At 43.6% G+C, this 14,607-nt stretch overlaps 1 protein-coding gene across 8 annotated transcripts in view; it reads left to right on the top strand.

Annotated features, from left to right (window-relative positions):
- The window catches only part of Msra (methionine sulfoxide reductase A), a 368,989-nt gene that overhangs the window by 251,569 nt on the left and 102,813 nt on the right, over window positions 1–14,607 (top strand). For all 8 annotated transcript variants that reach the window (XM_087216696.1, XM_087216699.1, XM_087216697.1 and 5 more), the window contains one exon: window positions 1,891–1,995. In XM_087216696.1, the coding sequence (XP_087072822.1) occupies window positions 1,891–1,995 (105 nt within the window). The remainder of the gene's footprint in view (window positions 1–1,890; window positions 1,996–14,607) is intronic.

Raw genomic sequence — 14,607 nt, 5'->3', positions numbered from 1 at the left:
CTGAACTCATGTTCCTGTTATTCACCTTGCTCCCTGCATCAGTCAGTTTTCCCACTGCTGGAACACAGTACCTGACACCTACAGCTTGAAGGAAGAGAGGTTTAATTGGCTCACAGTTTCCATCTATGAGTGCTGGAGGAACCAAAGCTGCTCAGTTAGTGGTGATGAAACAGAGCTAGGAAGCAGCACCAAGAGAAAGGAGGCAGGGACAAGACTTCGACTTAGACTCCAAGCCCAAGCCCCTGGACCCACCCAGACACACACAGAAGTGCCCCCACCCCCGGCAGACCCCAAAGCCAAGCAAGTGACACTCCATCTGACCCAGCACGCTCTGACTCTAATGTACTGAGTAGGGGCCTGGACAAGAAGTCAGAGGGTGCTCCTCAGATTATGGCCCAGAAATTCACTAGCTGTGTGACCTTAGGTAAACCTAACATTTTCGTCTCAGCTTTCTGGTTTATAAAAGGGTGATTTCTACTTCTGTGTATATAGCATCAGACAGTTTTGAGGGCAAAAGTGAAAAAAACCAACATAGGGGGAAACACTTTTGTAAACTAAGGAGCGAGTTCAGGGTATCCTCAGATAATACTCCTCCTTGATCATCTGCCAGAAGAACCGTGAGAACTCAGCAGAACCTGGAACACTCATGGATAGGATGTATTACAGCTCACAGCTGCTGGAGAGGCAGAAGGCAGTTCCAAGTACTTGTCCTCTCTTCTCCCCTGGGGGCCGCACATATGACCTTCCTGGCATCCATGTGTGACAGTACCAGGGAGGAATGCCCACCAAAGAACTTGCCTAACCTCTGGTGTCCAGAGTTTCTACTGTGGCTCCAATCTCCAGATAGACTGACAGCACGTCATCTAAACCCCGACCCTTGTTCACACGGACCTTTTGGCATGGCCAGCCCACACATGAAGATTTTCAGGGATAATCCTAAAACCCAGTGTGGCCAGCCCCATATCTACCAGATATGATCTCCCAGTACCCAAGGGCAAAGCCCTGTTTCTATTGGATACAATCTCTCAGGGGCCTCTCTTTGGGCAAGGCCAAATTCTTTATTACATATAAGGTGACCAAAAAAGAGATAAAAAGCAAATTTAAATATAGAGATGATGTTAGGAAAGAGGAACCTATTATTTCCTAAGTTCCAAGACTATACAACAGAAAAGGGCATGAATCTACAGTTGCAAGTGGTACTACAAATTTCCACTTCCCCGAACTTGGAACCTTCGGGACGCCCTCCAAGAAAAAGCCTGTTTATGTGGGTTCTGCAGAGACATTTGCTGTGGTTGTTATTTACCACAGAGAGGAATTAGGCTGAGAAAACACTTACCACCCTGCTGGGTATTTGAATCTAACCCTTGCCTCAGTGTTAACAGCACAGCAAGTATGTCTCTCCACTAACTAATTTATCTAATGTGAACTAGTCCAGGCTTCCTTTACAGGCTTCTTGTTCGTGACCCGCCTCGCTCTGTGGTGTAGCTGCGCTTACTCCGTAGAGTGTTGAGTGAAGGGAAAAATGAACAGGCTTGTTCCCCTTTGCAGAGCTGCCATTCTTGAGTGCTCTGTCAAGTTGCGTCTATAAGATTTCATAAGAGTGAGGTTAGAAAAATGAAGGTCCAAGTGTGATTCCCATGCACTTAAAAACATGCCAGTGCACAATGAAGCAGTCGTCATCCCAGGAAGCTCACTGGAGGGTAACTGTGCCTTTCCAAAAAAGAACACACCACAGAGACGAAAGATGAGAGCATTAGCTCAAGTCCAACCATGCTGCTGCCTCCTTTAGAGGGGACAATTTCAGCTTTCATCTGTCGGTGTTTTGAGATCGAATCGCTTGTAGTAAACTGATGTCAGTAAATTTTAGTTGTTCATTCTGTTTCTTTCAAGGAAACACTGGCCATGCAGAAGTCGTCAGGGTTGTGTACCAGCCGGAGCGCATCAGCTTTGAGGAGCTGCTCAAGGTCTTCTGGGAGAATCACGACCCGACCCAAGGTAGAGTGATGAGTGAGCCAGTATTTAATTATCTTACTAATTACAGCTGGGATAATTAGGGTTTGAGCTGCATGGAAGAGATGAACCTTGAAATCACACAGGAGCTCAAGAATATGATTGCAGACATTTATTGACGGAGAAAAGGAGGGGCTGGGGAGAGAGGGAGGTGAGAGAATAAAGGCGCAGCCACGCTCGGCGCCCCTCCCCGCTACAGCTGTCAGGGGTGGGAAAATTCCCACAGAGAAAGCCGCCCGACAATGCAGATCCGTTCACCTTTGATTATTGCATTATTCTTCCTTAATGTAGTCTTTTGTCTACAAAATTAAAGTGTCTTTCTAGCAGCTCCAAACTTTTCCTGATTTATGGTTCCTTTATTTTCCCAAGTTTACCCTTTCTCATCTTTTGACATTATCAGGTTTTTTTTAAATGTCTGGATGATTTAAAAAAGAAGAATACAAAGGTAAAAGACAGTATTCTGTAGGTCCACAATGGTTGGGTTATTTAAATATTTCATTTGTCTTTCCTTGGAATTTGTTATGTGGAAATATTAATATATTTGGACTGTACACAAAGGTGGACAGAGATTTTATTTGCGTGCACACACAAGCAAACAATCTCATGTCAGCAAATATCATTGGGATATTCAGTAATGAACAATTTGCAGATTTCATCCTCACGCTTTACAAGTGCTGCTTTGCCAGTGCGGTGATCTGGTATTATGAGCCTGTGAACTGGAAGCCCTGTCTAATCGGTGTGATCGTGCACAAACCCTCTTCCCTAACAGCCCAGCCAACAGAACCCTTCTCCTTGGCCCCCAGGTCTTTGTGTGGTGGGTCTGCCATGCTGACTGCTTCTTGAGAAGTAGACAGATAACTTTGTTCCAAATGTGTATCGTGCTTGTGCTGAAATCTTAGTGTGACCCCGGTGGCACAGATTAGGGGTGGCTCTGGGTGCTGTTTCTGAGAACCATCCGGTGCCAGGGCAGTTTGGCAGAAGGCAAAGGTCAGGGCAAAGGCAAGCACAGCAGAGTGATAGCTTGGCAGAGTCAAGCCCTGGGATGCAGGCAGATCCACTAGGGTTGCTGATGACCAGAGTTCTAGGCTAGGAAGAAGGCCGGGTGGCATTACCATGATGGTATTTGGTTTGACATGGCAGTAGGTTCCCTGGTGAGAAAGTAGGTGGAGGACTGCGGGGACTAGAGCACTGTAACCAGAAGGTACAGGTGTCACTCCAGTTTGGAGCACTGGGCATAGCACCTGAGCAAGGCAGGACTGAGGGCTGGGACAAGAGCTCTGACTGGTACTTGTCATCTCGGGGTGGTGATGGCCAGGAGCTCATGCTGGTAAGTCTTCTATCAGATAAGGCAGACATTCTGCCATTTGGCTGGCAAAGCCCAGGGTCAGAGCAGGAAACTGAGAGCTCCAAAATATTCGGTAGAGATCCACATCGGGAGCCCAGCCAATTCTGTAGCCATGGAGGTGGCAGGCTCCTCACAGCCCCAATCTGTATCTGTGACCTGGCCAACCTGGTAGAATTCCCCAAGGCTTTGTCCCAGCAGAATTTAGTCAGGGTGGCATCTGGCATCGACTTCTCAGTCCTTGCCTCTCTTAACCTCTTACCCATTTGATCATATCTTCATCAGCACGCACCAGTTAATAGGTGGCTGGGCCCCGAACCTTGGGGATTTCCGCTGTAAACAGAATGCTAAAGAAGCTCTTGTGTGCCCCTACCTCACGTACCACATTTGCCTCATCTGTGCCCCAGCCCTCACCCAGCCACCTTGAAGCTCTTGGTTTACTGCCTGAGTACTTTCCTAGTTCCACCATAACAAAGTGCCCCAGACCCAACAGCTTCAACAATAGATACTCATCTCCTCACAGTTCTGGAGGCTGGAGCTCAAGGTCAGGGTGGTGCCAGCAGGTTTTATTTCTCCTGAGGCCTCTCTCCTTGGCTTTCTGGTGGCCAGCTTCTACATCTTCATGCTGTCCTTTCTCTGTATGAGTTGTCTCTTGCTGTCTTATAAGGACACCAGTCAGACCATGCCACCCTAATGACCTTGTTTTACCTTATTTACCTTCTCAAAAACATCAGTCTAAAAATCAGTCACATTCTGTGGTACTAGGGCTAAGACTCAGTATGTGAATTTGGGGGAATCACCAGCTAAGCCCTTGACACTATCCAATAATGTAACAGCTTTATCTGCTTTTTCTCTCCTAGAAGCAGAGTGAGAGTCATTCATAGACTCATCAGCCAGAAGGGATTTTAGAGGTCATCTAGAACACATCACAGACTAGAGCCTTTCACTTCAGTGCTTCCTACATTGTCATCAGTTACTTTTTGAGTAGCTTAGTGTAATGAGCCATGGTAACAATATTTTATTGTCTTACAAGTTTTCCTGTGACCCTTCTAGAATCAGGCTGCATTTCACTGGGCCAAAGGACGTATGCATGATGTAAGCCTTGCTGAATCTCAGTATATTGTCCTACTTTCCCCAGTATTTAATTGAGGGAGTGATCATGTGACCCATGTGGGCCCAATCAGAGTCCTTCCTGGGGCTGTTGCATGAGAAGAAAAGATGTTTTCCCTTTGCTGAAAGATGCCAAAGTGGAGGTGCTCTGTGTGGGGGAAGATCCTGTCTACAGAGAAGCAAGACAAATAAGCACAGGCCGAGAGAAGAGAGGCAAGAAGAGGGATGTTCCTAGAGGCTCCCAGAGCCCTGGACCTCTCCTTCCTGCAGCCCCACCTTCAGTTCTGTGAGCTCTTTTTATAGTTTTCTGGGCTGTGTGCTACCATGGACTCCCCACTGTTTCCCTTTAGATAGGTTGTTCACTTTTTGTTACTTGAACAACAAAAATCTGAACTCATCCAACTTAATCACTGTGCTCATTATATTAATGACTGTTAACAGGATTAATTTGGGTGTGTAAATCAGAGGTCTAAACCATTTGGAATCTTACTATCGATTCACATGTGGAAAGCGAGACATTAAAAAGTGTTTCTCTAAGACCTGTTGGTGGCTGATTAGAGTTTCCTTCATAATTCAAAATCAAGAACTGGGGTTTAGGACTTTGGGTATATTGCCTGAAAACCTCTTATATACAAAACCCACTCTTGATGTCTCTGAACTGCTGTGAAAGACAGTCTTGGAGGTGGACATTGTGGGGATGGGATGGGATGGGAATCTGAGGATGCAGGGAAATGGGAATGCAAGGCGGGGGGAGGGAAGTAAGATGATTGAGAGGCGGTATGTTTAGGTGCCAGTTCCCCAGGGTGAGTGCTATTGTTATGTGTGGTAAACAAATACTAATAAAAAAGGAAGATAAAAATATTCCAGAGGAAAAAAGACAGTCTTCATTAAGGACATTTATCTGTGTCTCCTCTGTCTGCCAGGCAGAGGTGTGCTAAATCACCAAGTGGTCTGGAATATACAGGGGTATACTGGGTAATGCACCGGGAAAATATATTCCTACGCGCGCACACACACCCACACACACACACGATTCAGTATAGTGAGATCAAATGAACATGCAGACAAATGCAGTTGAGGCCAAAGATGAAGATATTAACAGGAAATCATTAGGAAAAATGTGTCAGCACTGGAATGTTAAAGCAAACACATAAATTCAGAGGAACTCTGGAATCAATGGATTTAATTTTCTCAGGGAATCCTGCAAGTCCAAAATGTGTAGTCACATGTCACTCTTCCAAGGTCAAAATTTGAAGCCCACTCCCTGAAGGATGGGCAAGAGTGAGCTGGGCTGTGAATGAACCTGGCCAACTCTTGTCACATGAGCCAGTGAGAAGTGGTCTTGCAGCCACCAATAGAGCAGATAAAGTGGTAAAGATACGTACAACTGACCGTACTTATTCAAAAAAGGGCATTTCAAAGAGAGCAAGATATTGCATTTGGGTGACTCTGATCTCTGAAGCAATAGCCCCCTCAAGTTTCTTGCAAGAAATGAGGGCAAGCGATTCCTAAAACCACTTGAGGAATACTCTTGCCTGTGCTGGAAATGCTTATCAGCAAAAAGACAAAATTTGAATAAAAATTGAGAAGGCCTTGACCTTTGATATGAAGATGTGCCCAGGAAACATGTGATTCCCCACAGAGATATGACTCAAGAGAATGTATTTTAATCAGCATGTTGGAAGACGTTAGTACCTTATTGATAAAATCACTAAGGACTTGAAGGGGCCGCTTACATTTTTCAATTGTGATTTCTTGCATTTTGTGGCAGAAGCAATGTCCTAGAACGGTATCTGCAAATGTGGGAATTCTTGCTAATGTCAAGGGTCTGACTCTAGTAGAAACAGGAGGAACTTAAGTTTAAAGTCACCTTTCAATCAGATCAGATCTTTGTGGTGCAGACTAAACAGACAATTATGTATGGTCTCACTGCTACTAGGTACTGAAACAGCTCTCATGGTATCTGTCTCATGGGGTGGGACAAAGTACCGGATATAACTCCTTAGTAGGAGAGAAATAGGGAATCTAGACACCTTAAGATGCACTGGAGCCAGAGACCTGTCTCCCCATAGCCATTGTGAGCCTGGAAAGAATGCCTCTCGGGATCAGCTTCAGGTGAAGGAGAGATCCACAACCATCATTATACATTTGGTCGGTAAATGCAATAGAATTTCACCTTAATTTACCAGCTACCGCAAAACCTCTATGTTTGCTATAACATTTAAGAGCCACTGTTTGTAAGCTCATAATCCTGTTCTGGTTTTTCATCTCACTCATGGGACAGATATAGTTCCCTGCCCTGCTGATAACTGATTAGAGCATGTCCCTTCCTGACCACATGCCCCACAGACTCCTGCTGTCCCCAAGCAATATGGCAGAGCCAGAGGTTTAGAAGTCTTGGGTTCTCATCTAACAAAAAGTGATAATACGGTAATATCTATATCCCTATTTCATGGGTTGTCATAAGACTTAAATAAAATAATGGTAGGGTACCATGCAAGTGCCAGGTGTTGTTGTTATGTCTTTCTCAATACAATAATCTAGATTAATCAGATTTTAATTTTTTTCTATACCCATGTTGCCCTTGATTTCTTTCTGTGGGAAATACTGTACCTTGCATCCACTAAAGTGTGGTTTTTCTGTTCACACAAATGCCTTTGTCCCTCTTGTTAGTTGGAAAGATTTCAGAATTGTGTATGTCATGGTTCTCTGATGTTGCTGATGGCAGCAAGGCTGATGGGTCCCTGGTCAGAGGCTCCTAAACCTTGCTGCTGAGGCAGGAATCAAAAAACTGGGTCAGATCCCAGCCTCTCATTCTTGCTGTGTGTCCTTCTAACTAGCATGCTCTATGCATGCATGACAGACGTCCAGCCCTCCTGTTCCTGTGTAGGATTCAGAGCACAGACCATGTACTCTGAGCCAAGCCACAGTACACAGGCAGATGTCAGCCTTGTTTGGCTTCCCCCCATAAATCTGACTTCTGAGTTACAAGCCATTTTTGCTCTCCTTGATCCTAAGGCCAGGGATAGTAATATTTATTAAGCACCTCTTCTGAGTCAGTCTTAGTGATGGGTGTTTTGTTTTTTTGATTTTCATTTAATACTGTACTGCTCACAACCCTTTAAAGTAGGTATCCTCATTGCCATTTAACATAAGAGAAGAACTGAGATTCCAAAGGACTCACAATCTCGCTTGGTGTTGGTGGTGGTATTAGGACCCCACTCGTCTGAAGCTCAAATCTATTTTCCTCCTTCATAGAGTACAGGAGGACCTCTTTGAAGGATAAACATCTTGATGGATGTTGGATCTCCCCATGGTAATATCTGCTATAGTTTACATCTATAATGTCCCCCAGAAGTCTCATGTGTTTGGAAGGTGATTGGATTATAGCGGTGCTGTACTCATCAGTGGGTTCATCCACTGACAAGTTTGTGGCTGAATGTGCTGTGAGAAAGTTGATCCTGGTCAGAGGAAGTTGGTCACTGGAGCCCTGGAAGGGTGTATTCTTGTCCCAGCTCCTCCACTTCCTCTCTGTGCTTCCTGGCTGCCATGACATGAGCATCTGTCCTCCACCAGGCTCTTCTGCTGTGCCGTTTCTGCCTTGGAGCCACCCAAATTTGGGCTAAACCCACTGGACACTGTGAGCCAAATAAACCGCTCCTCTTTTAAATTATCTGTGTTCGGTATTTTGTCCCCATAACAGGAAAGCTGGCTAATGCAATATCCCTTTTAAAACAAGTGCTAGTTTGAATTTAATTCCACTTTAAATTGAAAGTCTCTTACTCACCACCACGCCTCACCTAGCTGTGGAAAATGAGTAGGCCTGTACTCGTAACGTACTCCTCAGCCTCTGGCCATGCCTGTTGTGGTGGTCTGTAGATCTCTTGCAGTAGCCATGAGCCTTCCCAGGGGACTGTGCCCAGGAACAGGTCCAAGGCACCTTTCCGAAACTCTGGCCTATAAGGCCTCTGGCTGAGACTGCTAGTTGACCCAATATTCATTTCTCCACTTGGCTCACTTTGACATTTTAGCTGTGCATGTAGTTCTCATAAAGACTCAGTTTCCCAGGCTCCTTAGAGCTAAGTATGGCATGTGTCACAATTCCAATCACTGAGCATTTGTAGGCACAAATGGGATGCAACTTCTGGGTTCTGTGCGCTTAGAGGGTAGGCGCTCACCCCCCCTTCCTTCCCACAGTTGGTGTGTGTCTGAGTGATGAGCCATCTTGGACCACAGGAATGGTAGAGCTACAAGAGGGAGGCATCCAGCCACCATCCCTGGCTGTCCAGAACTAACTTCATTAAACTACTGTTAATCTGGTTCATTTTAGGCCCATTTTTCTTCTTTTCTATGAGGTCTGATTGAAAAATACAATGAATATTTAACTTTTAAAAAATCATTACAGTAAAAAAAAAATCACCATTAATCCCCCTCAAAATATTTCCCCTCACTTCAATACACTTATCCCATCATTTGTGCCATTTTTTGAAGCAGTTCTACAAGCACCCTTTCGTGAATGTCTTTAGTTGTGCTGTTATGGCTGCCTCGATTCAAAACATTTATTTTTCATGGTCATTTTGACTTTGGGGAAGAGTCAGAAGTCATATAGTGCCAGACCTGGTGAATAACATAGATGAGGACCCAACATTATATTTTTACAATCCTGCCTTTTCAGTGGATCACACTCAGCAGAATTCATGATCCTTTTGATCATGCCTCATAAAAACACTCACGAAAGGATTTCCAGAACTGCTTCAGAAAGTGACAAGAACAATGAGATAAATGTGTTCAAAGTAAAGAGAAATATTTTGAGGGGGATTCATGGCAATGTGTCTTTTACAGTAATAAATTTTTTAAAGTTTAAACATTTAGAGCATATTTTGACCATATCTTATATAATAGCTCAACCTAGATTCTAACTAACTCGGCCTTCATCTATAAACTGCTGAAAAACTCCCAGACATTCCTCTGACAACCCAAATTAAAATATTCCCAATTAAAACATCTTTAATCAAACCTGTGGTCAGAGTGTGAGCTGGTGAAGCTCTGGCTTTGAGCCGGCAAGCCACCCACCAGCTGAGTGGACATGTCTCCTTTCTCTCTTCTCCCCTGACCACTGATGCCTCCAGTAGCCTCCTGACTGTCCTGTCCTGCCTCTTCCCAATCCATTCTCCTTAAGGACAGGTAAAGACACACAAGGAGCCAGGCATGGTGGCACACATCTATAATCCTGGCACTCTGGGAAGCTGAGGCAGGATTGCGAGTTTGATCCCAGCCTGGAAGCCCTTCTCTCAAAAAATTAAAAAAATAACAAAGGGCTAGGGTTGCAGCTCAGTGTGAAAGTCCTAGGTTCAATCCCTGGTACTGTGCAAACAAAACAAAACAAAACAACCACAAAGCATATCCCTTCCTGCTTAAAGCTCTTCACTGGGTCCCCATTTTCTTTGGGATGATTTACAGCCTTTTCCCAGTGGCCTGGGATTCTCCCTGACCCCTACTCACTGTTGGTTTGGTCGATTCCTACAAGACACGGGTGCCTCCTTGCCTTGAGGCCTTGACCTGCTCCCCTATCTGCCCGTAGCTCATAATGGGCCAGATCCCTCTTGCCTTTCGGTCTCAGCTCAGGATGTCTCCAAGGAGAGGCCTCCCCCATGCATCCTGGTGAAAGCAGTGCTCCTGGCCTCAGCCCACCAGCTCCCCAGATTTGTGCTCTCTGTCCACCTAAATCTCATCACAAGCAGAGTTACTGATCTATTTACTTGGGCTTTGTTCATTCTGTCTCCTCCTCTACAAGATGCACTTCCCAGTAAATATTTTCTCTTTGAGGAGTACATGGACCTCAGTTTCTGCATCTATAAAACTTCCTATCCTACAGTGCATGCCAGGAAGGAATTCAGGCTATAGAGCATTGAATAAGCACTTAGTGTATGCATTCCTCCCTTGGTATCCACTGGGATTGGTTTCAGGTCCCACATGGATAACAAAATGTGTGGATGCTCATGTAACTTACATAGAATGGCATAGTATTTGCATATAACCTGTGCACATCTGCCCGTACACTTTAAATTATCTTTAGATGACATCATACCAATACCATGTAAATGCCATAGAAATACTTGACATGCTCTATTGATTAGGAAGTAAAAAGGAAAGAAACTCCATACTTATTCAGTGTGACACCTTTTTTCCCAAGTAGTTTCTATGCATGGTGGCTAATCCGAGGACACAGAGCCCTCAGAGGCAGAGTGCTATGTGACAGCTGTCAGACCTCTGCTCCCTGTAGAAAAGCCACTTTCCCAGAACCCATTTGTCTTGTTCCTCTCCGAGTCCCAGCATCTCTCCTCTTTTCTCTATCTTTTTTCCCCAGCCCATGCTCTGATAACCTCCGTGGGCCTCTTGTTCTTTGTTCCTGTCCTCCCATCCCATCTCCTTCTCCAGTGGGGAGCTCCCAGGTGTCCTCAGGAAGCCATGCTGTTAGGCTTCATGGGACCCCAGGGTCACATGCCCTGTTTGGCTGCCTTAGCCCTCAGGGCCATGCATGGGGATTATGTGAGGCCCCTCAGCCTGTGCCTAATGATAGAGGTCCCCCAAAGCCTCTCTTCTAGTCAGTGCCCTTGAGCCCTACATGTCCCACTCACACACACACTCACCATGCATTAAGTGTTGAGCCAGTGACTTATTCCCAGAAGGTCCCCAGAGGCTCAGGGTGGCATTGGTCCCTTACATCTTCAGCAGGTTTGCCCCACTGCCTCATGGTGGAGCAGGGAGCCCCCCCATGCTGTCCACTGAGAAACATTAACTGGAAGAAAAACGATCCTGTTTTCCTTCTGTTTCCCTCCAAATGGACAATTAAGTACTGGTGTTGGTATATTTAAACTTGCCAAATTAATATCTGAACTTCATCGTGCTGATCCTTTTAAGTTAGTTTTTTAAAAAAATAAGTCACCATTTTTGAAGGACTTTCCTTTTTTAGACCATGTACAAGGAATCTATCATCTGCAAATAATTAGACAGTGGAAATTGTATTGTATTGCTAATGAGCAGATGTGCATACTTATAGTGGAGGAACAGCTGCACACATAGAAAATGCAAAACGGCCCCAACCCAGCATTATGAGTTCTGAAAGGGACTGCATTCTGTTAAGAATTTCAGAGACAGAGAAAAATGAAACAAAGAATTTAACTGATATTTTCTTTATTAATTGTTCTTTCACTCACACTGTTCCGTGCATAACATTATCGTACATGTACATGCTATCTCTATTTGTACTTTCCAATCTCTATCTCATATAATACTATGAAGTTTATGTTTAATACTTTTCCTGTGCCTTTCTAGTGTTGTACAGGTTTGGTGGTTCCAAACTGAACGAAGGACTCTTATTGGGTGTAATTTCTGGGCTGGGCAAAGTGCTTAGGCTCTTACATATGCATGATCCCATTTGATTCTAATAGAAACCTGAAAACCTTAGGCCCATTTTACAGATGAGCAAAGTGGCCCAGAGAGGTGAAATGTTGTGGCATGAGCCAAATTCTGTACATTATGTAACCGAGTTGGCACTTGAACTCAATTACAAGTTTTGTATTCCATCCCTTGTAAGACACATGGCCCTGCTTTGTTGAGCAGTGACATCAAAGAGCAGAAGGCATGGCCCCCGTGACTGGAAACAGCAGCACATTATCCAATGTCCATGAACTCCTTTGGTGTTCATTGCAATTTTATAAATCCCATTAAGGATTAGCAAGATAAAGAAGTTCAAATAATCAGGCCTTTGAAAACTTTTACCCAGGAAGAAGTTCACATATTTAGACTAGTGAGATCATTTAGAACTTGGATAAATTGCATTTCAGCAATAAAAAAAATGAAGTTAGAAAAATTCCTATACTTCACATTAAAAAGTCCTAAGTTAGGGCTGGGGATTTGGCTCAGTGGTTTCGCCGCCTGCTGCGCAAATGCAAGGACCCGAGTTGGATCCCTGGTACCAAAAAAAGCCAAAAAAGAAATAGACTACAGTTAATATCCACCCTGGAAGTTTCAGAGTTTACCAGGAATTGGTATCTTGAAGTGGGGCACTACCAAAATATCTTTAAAACTTGGCATTAGCTTAGTGGCTGAGCAGCTAGAGGATCCAATAATGGGTCTCATTCATCGTTTGTAAATGAGTCAGTTCCCCTACATTGTTTTATAAACTCACTGCAAAACCAGATGAAATCCCAACAGTTCTGTTATCGTTCTTTTCTCTTTTTATGGATTTTTAAAGCTGATTCAGTGTTTATACAGAACACAAATTGCAAGAAAGGCAACAACATAAGATAGGATGACTTATTCTTCCAGGTATCACATTTCATTGTGAAGCTACCATGAATTCACACTGTGAAGATAGTGTGAATCTGATATAGGGACAGATGAACAGACCAGTGCAGTAGAACACAGAATCCAGAAACAGACCCACTCGTACATGGATATGACACATGACACAGTTGACATTTCAGAATACCGGGGAAGAAGGATTTTTTTAATCAATAGTAATGATTTTCTTATCAGAAAACAATGAAGTGGATTTTTACCTCACACCATACACAGAAATCAATTCCAAATAGATTTAAGACAAAAAGTGAAAGGCAAAGGACAAAACTTCAAATGAATGATATCATTATGATTTTGGATCTAGGGAAAAATGTTTGGTTTATGTTTATGGTTCATGTGCTTTGCTGTATTTATGTTTTACTGACTTTCCTGTATTAGATTTACAAACTATAAGGCTAATATGTTGACTGATATGTCTGCCGGTGATATGAACAGCATTGGGAGGCTAGCTTTGTGGATGTGTATGCACGTGAATGCTTGGTACTGGTCCCATAAGTGTCCTGTAAATCTCACTGACATCCTGTGTTCTGTAGTGGGGTAGTTTGGCTGATTCACTGCTATAAAACTTTGACTTGGGTTGGAAATGGTGCCATAGAAATTTTAATATTTTGAAAAACGTCTTATGCTTTTGTTATTTGACCAAACTTGAGGGTTTGGAGCATAAAGGGACATGGAGTTCCAGAAGACATTTTTGGAGATATATAATAATTTAAAATATTTCCTTTTACTAGCAAAAAATAGAATTTCCTTTTTATACACACACACACACAAAATCCATATCAAGATAAATTTTAACCTCTTTGGGAGAAATCATCACTTTTTTCAAAATAATTTATTTATGATTATAGAAGTCATGTGTGCTCATTACTGAAAATCAAAGCCTTTCTCTTTGCTTTTAGGTACAGAGTGAGTACTTGGCACCTCGGTTATGTAGCAGTATTCTTATATTTCTCTTGAGATGCATTATGTGAAAAAAAAAGAGAAAGAACATTGTGAAAATGAGTTAGTGACCCTAGGGTATTTCCTTTTAGAAGATAGCCACATAATATCTTTCATAGTTCACTACATTCCACTTTATTTTTTACTTAAATTATATATTATTTACAAATTGGAATAATAGTGGTTAAGAGCATGGGCTATGGCATTAGATGATTTCAGACACAACACTGGCCTTAGACAGATATCCAGCCTCTCTCTGAGTGTTAGTCTCATCTTCTGGGAAACAGCTACTCCAAGCATTTGCTGAATTGGATGACTCACATAAGCAAAGCATGGTGCCTGGCACGTTATGAGGGCTCTAGGATCAGTAGCGATTGTAACCGTGTGAATCATTAGCTACTTTGATGACCAACAGATTCCCTCCCTCCCTCTGTTTCCTTTCTTACAAGGATTGTCCATTCATTTATTCAGTGTTTTAAATTTAAAATAAGCTGTCAGTTAAGGTTGATGGAATTAGGTTTTCAGTCAGATAAAGTGAAATTGTTCCATATTCATAGGGCTTTTCTCAAGCACCTGAGATAGAGGCCAGGTGTTCCAGGAAGGATCACATGGGTGATAATAAGTGCCATCGATCACTGTGAGGGGCAAGCTCACACCTGTGGAGGGCTTTGGGGCACTGCGATGTGCTTTTCCATGGAGACTCTTAGTTTCCAGCAGAAGGTGAGGCCATGCTGAGCAGCCCTGTCTGAGCTCTCTGCCAATGCCAGTGTCTCTGGAGTTCTTCCTATGCCTGTGCCATGTGCCAGTGGCCTTCTGGTCCCATCTCTGGTGAGGCAAATAGT

Source organism: Heterocephalus glaber, unplaced genomic scaffold, assembly GCF_053883595.1.
Source record: "Heterocephalus glaber isolate CG9 unplaced genomic scaffold, H.glaber_assembly_v1.0 deba00001460, whole genome shotgun sequence".
NCBI lineage: Eukaryota > Metazoa > Chordata > Mammalia > Rodentia > Bathyergidae > Heterocephalus > Heterocephalus glaber.
The sequence above is the reverse complement of the archived record's forward strand: the minus strand, read 5'-3'. Positions and strand labels throughout refer to the sequence as shown.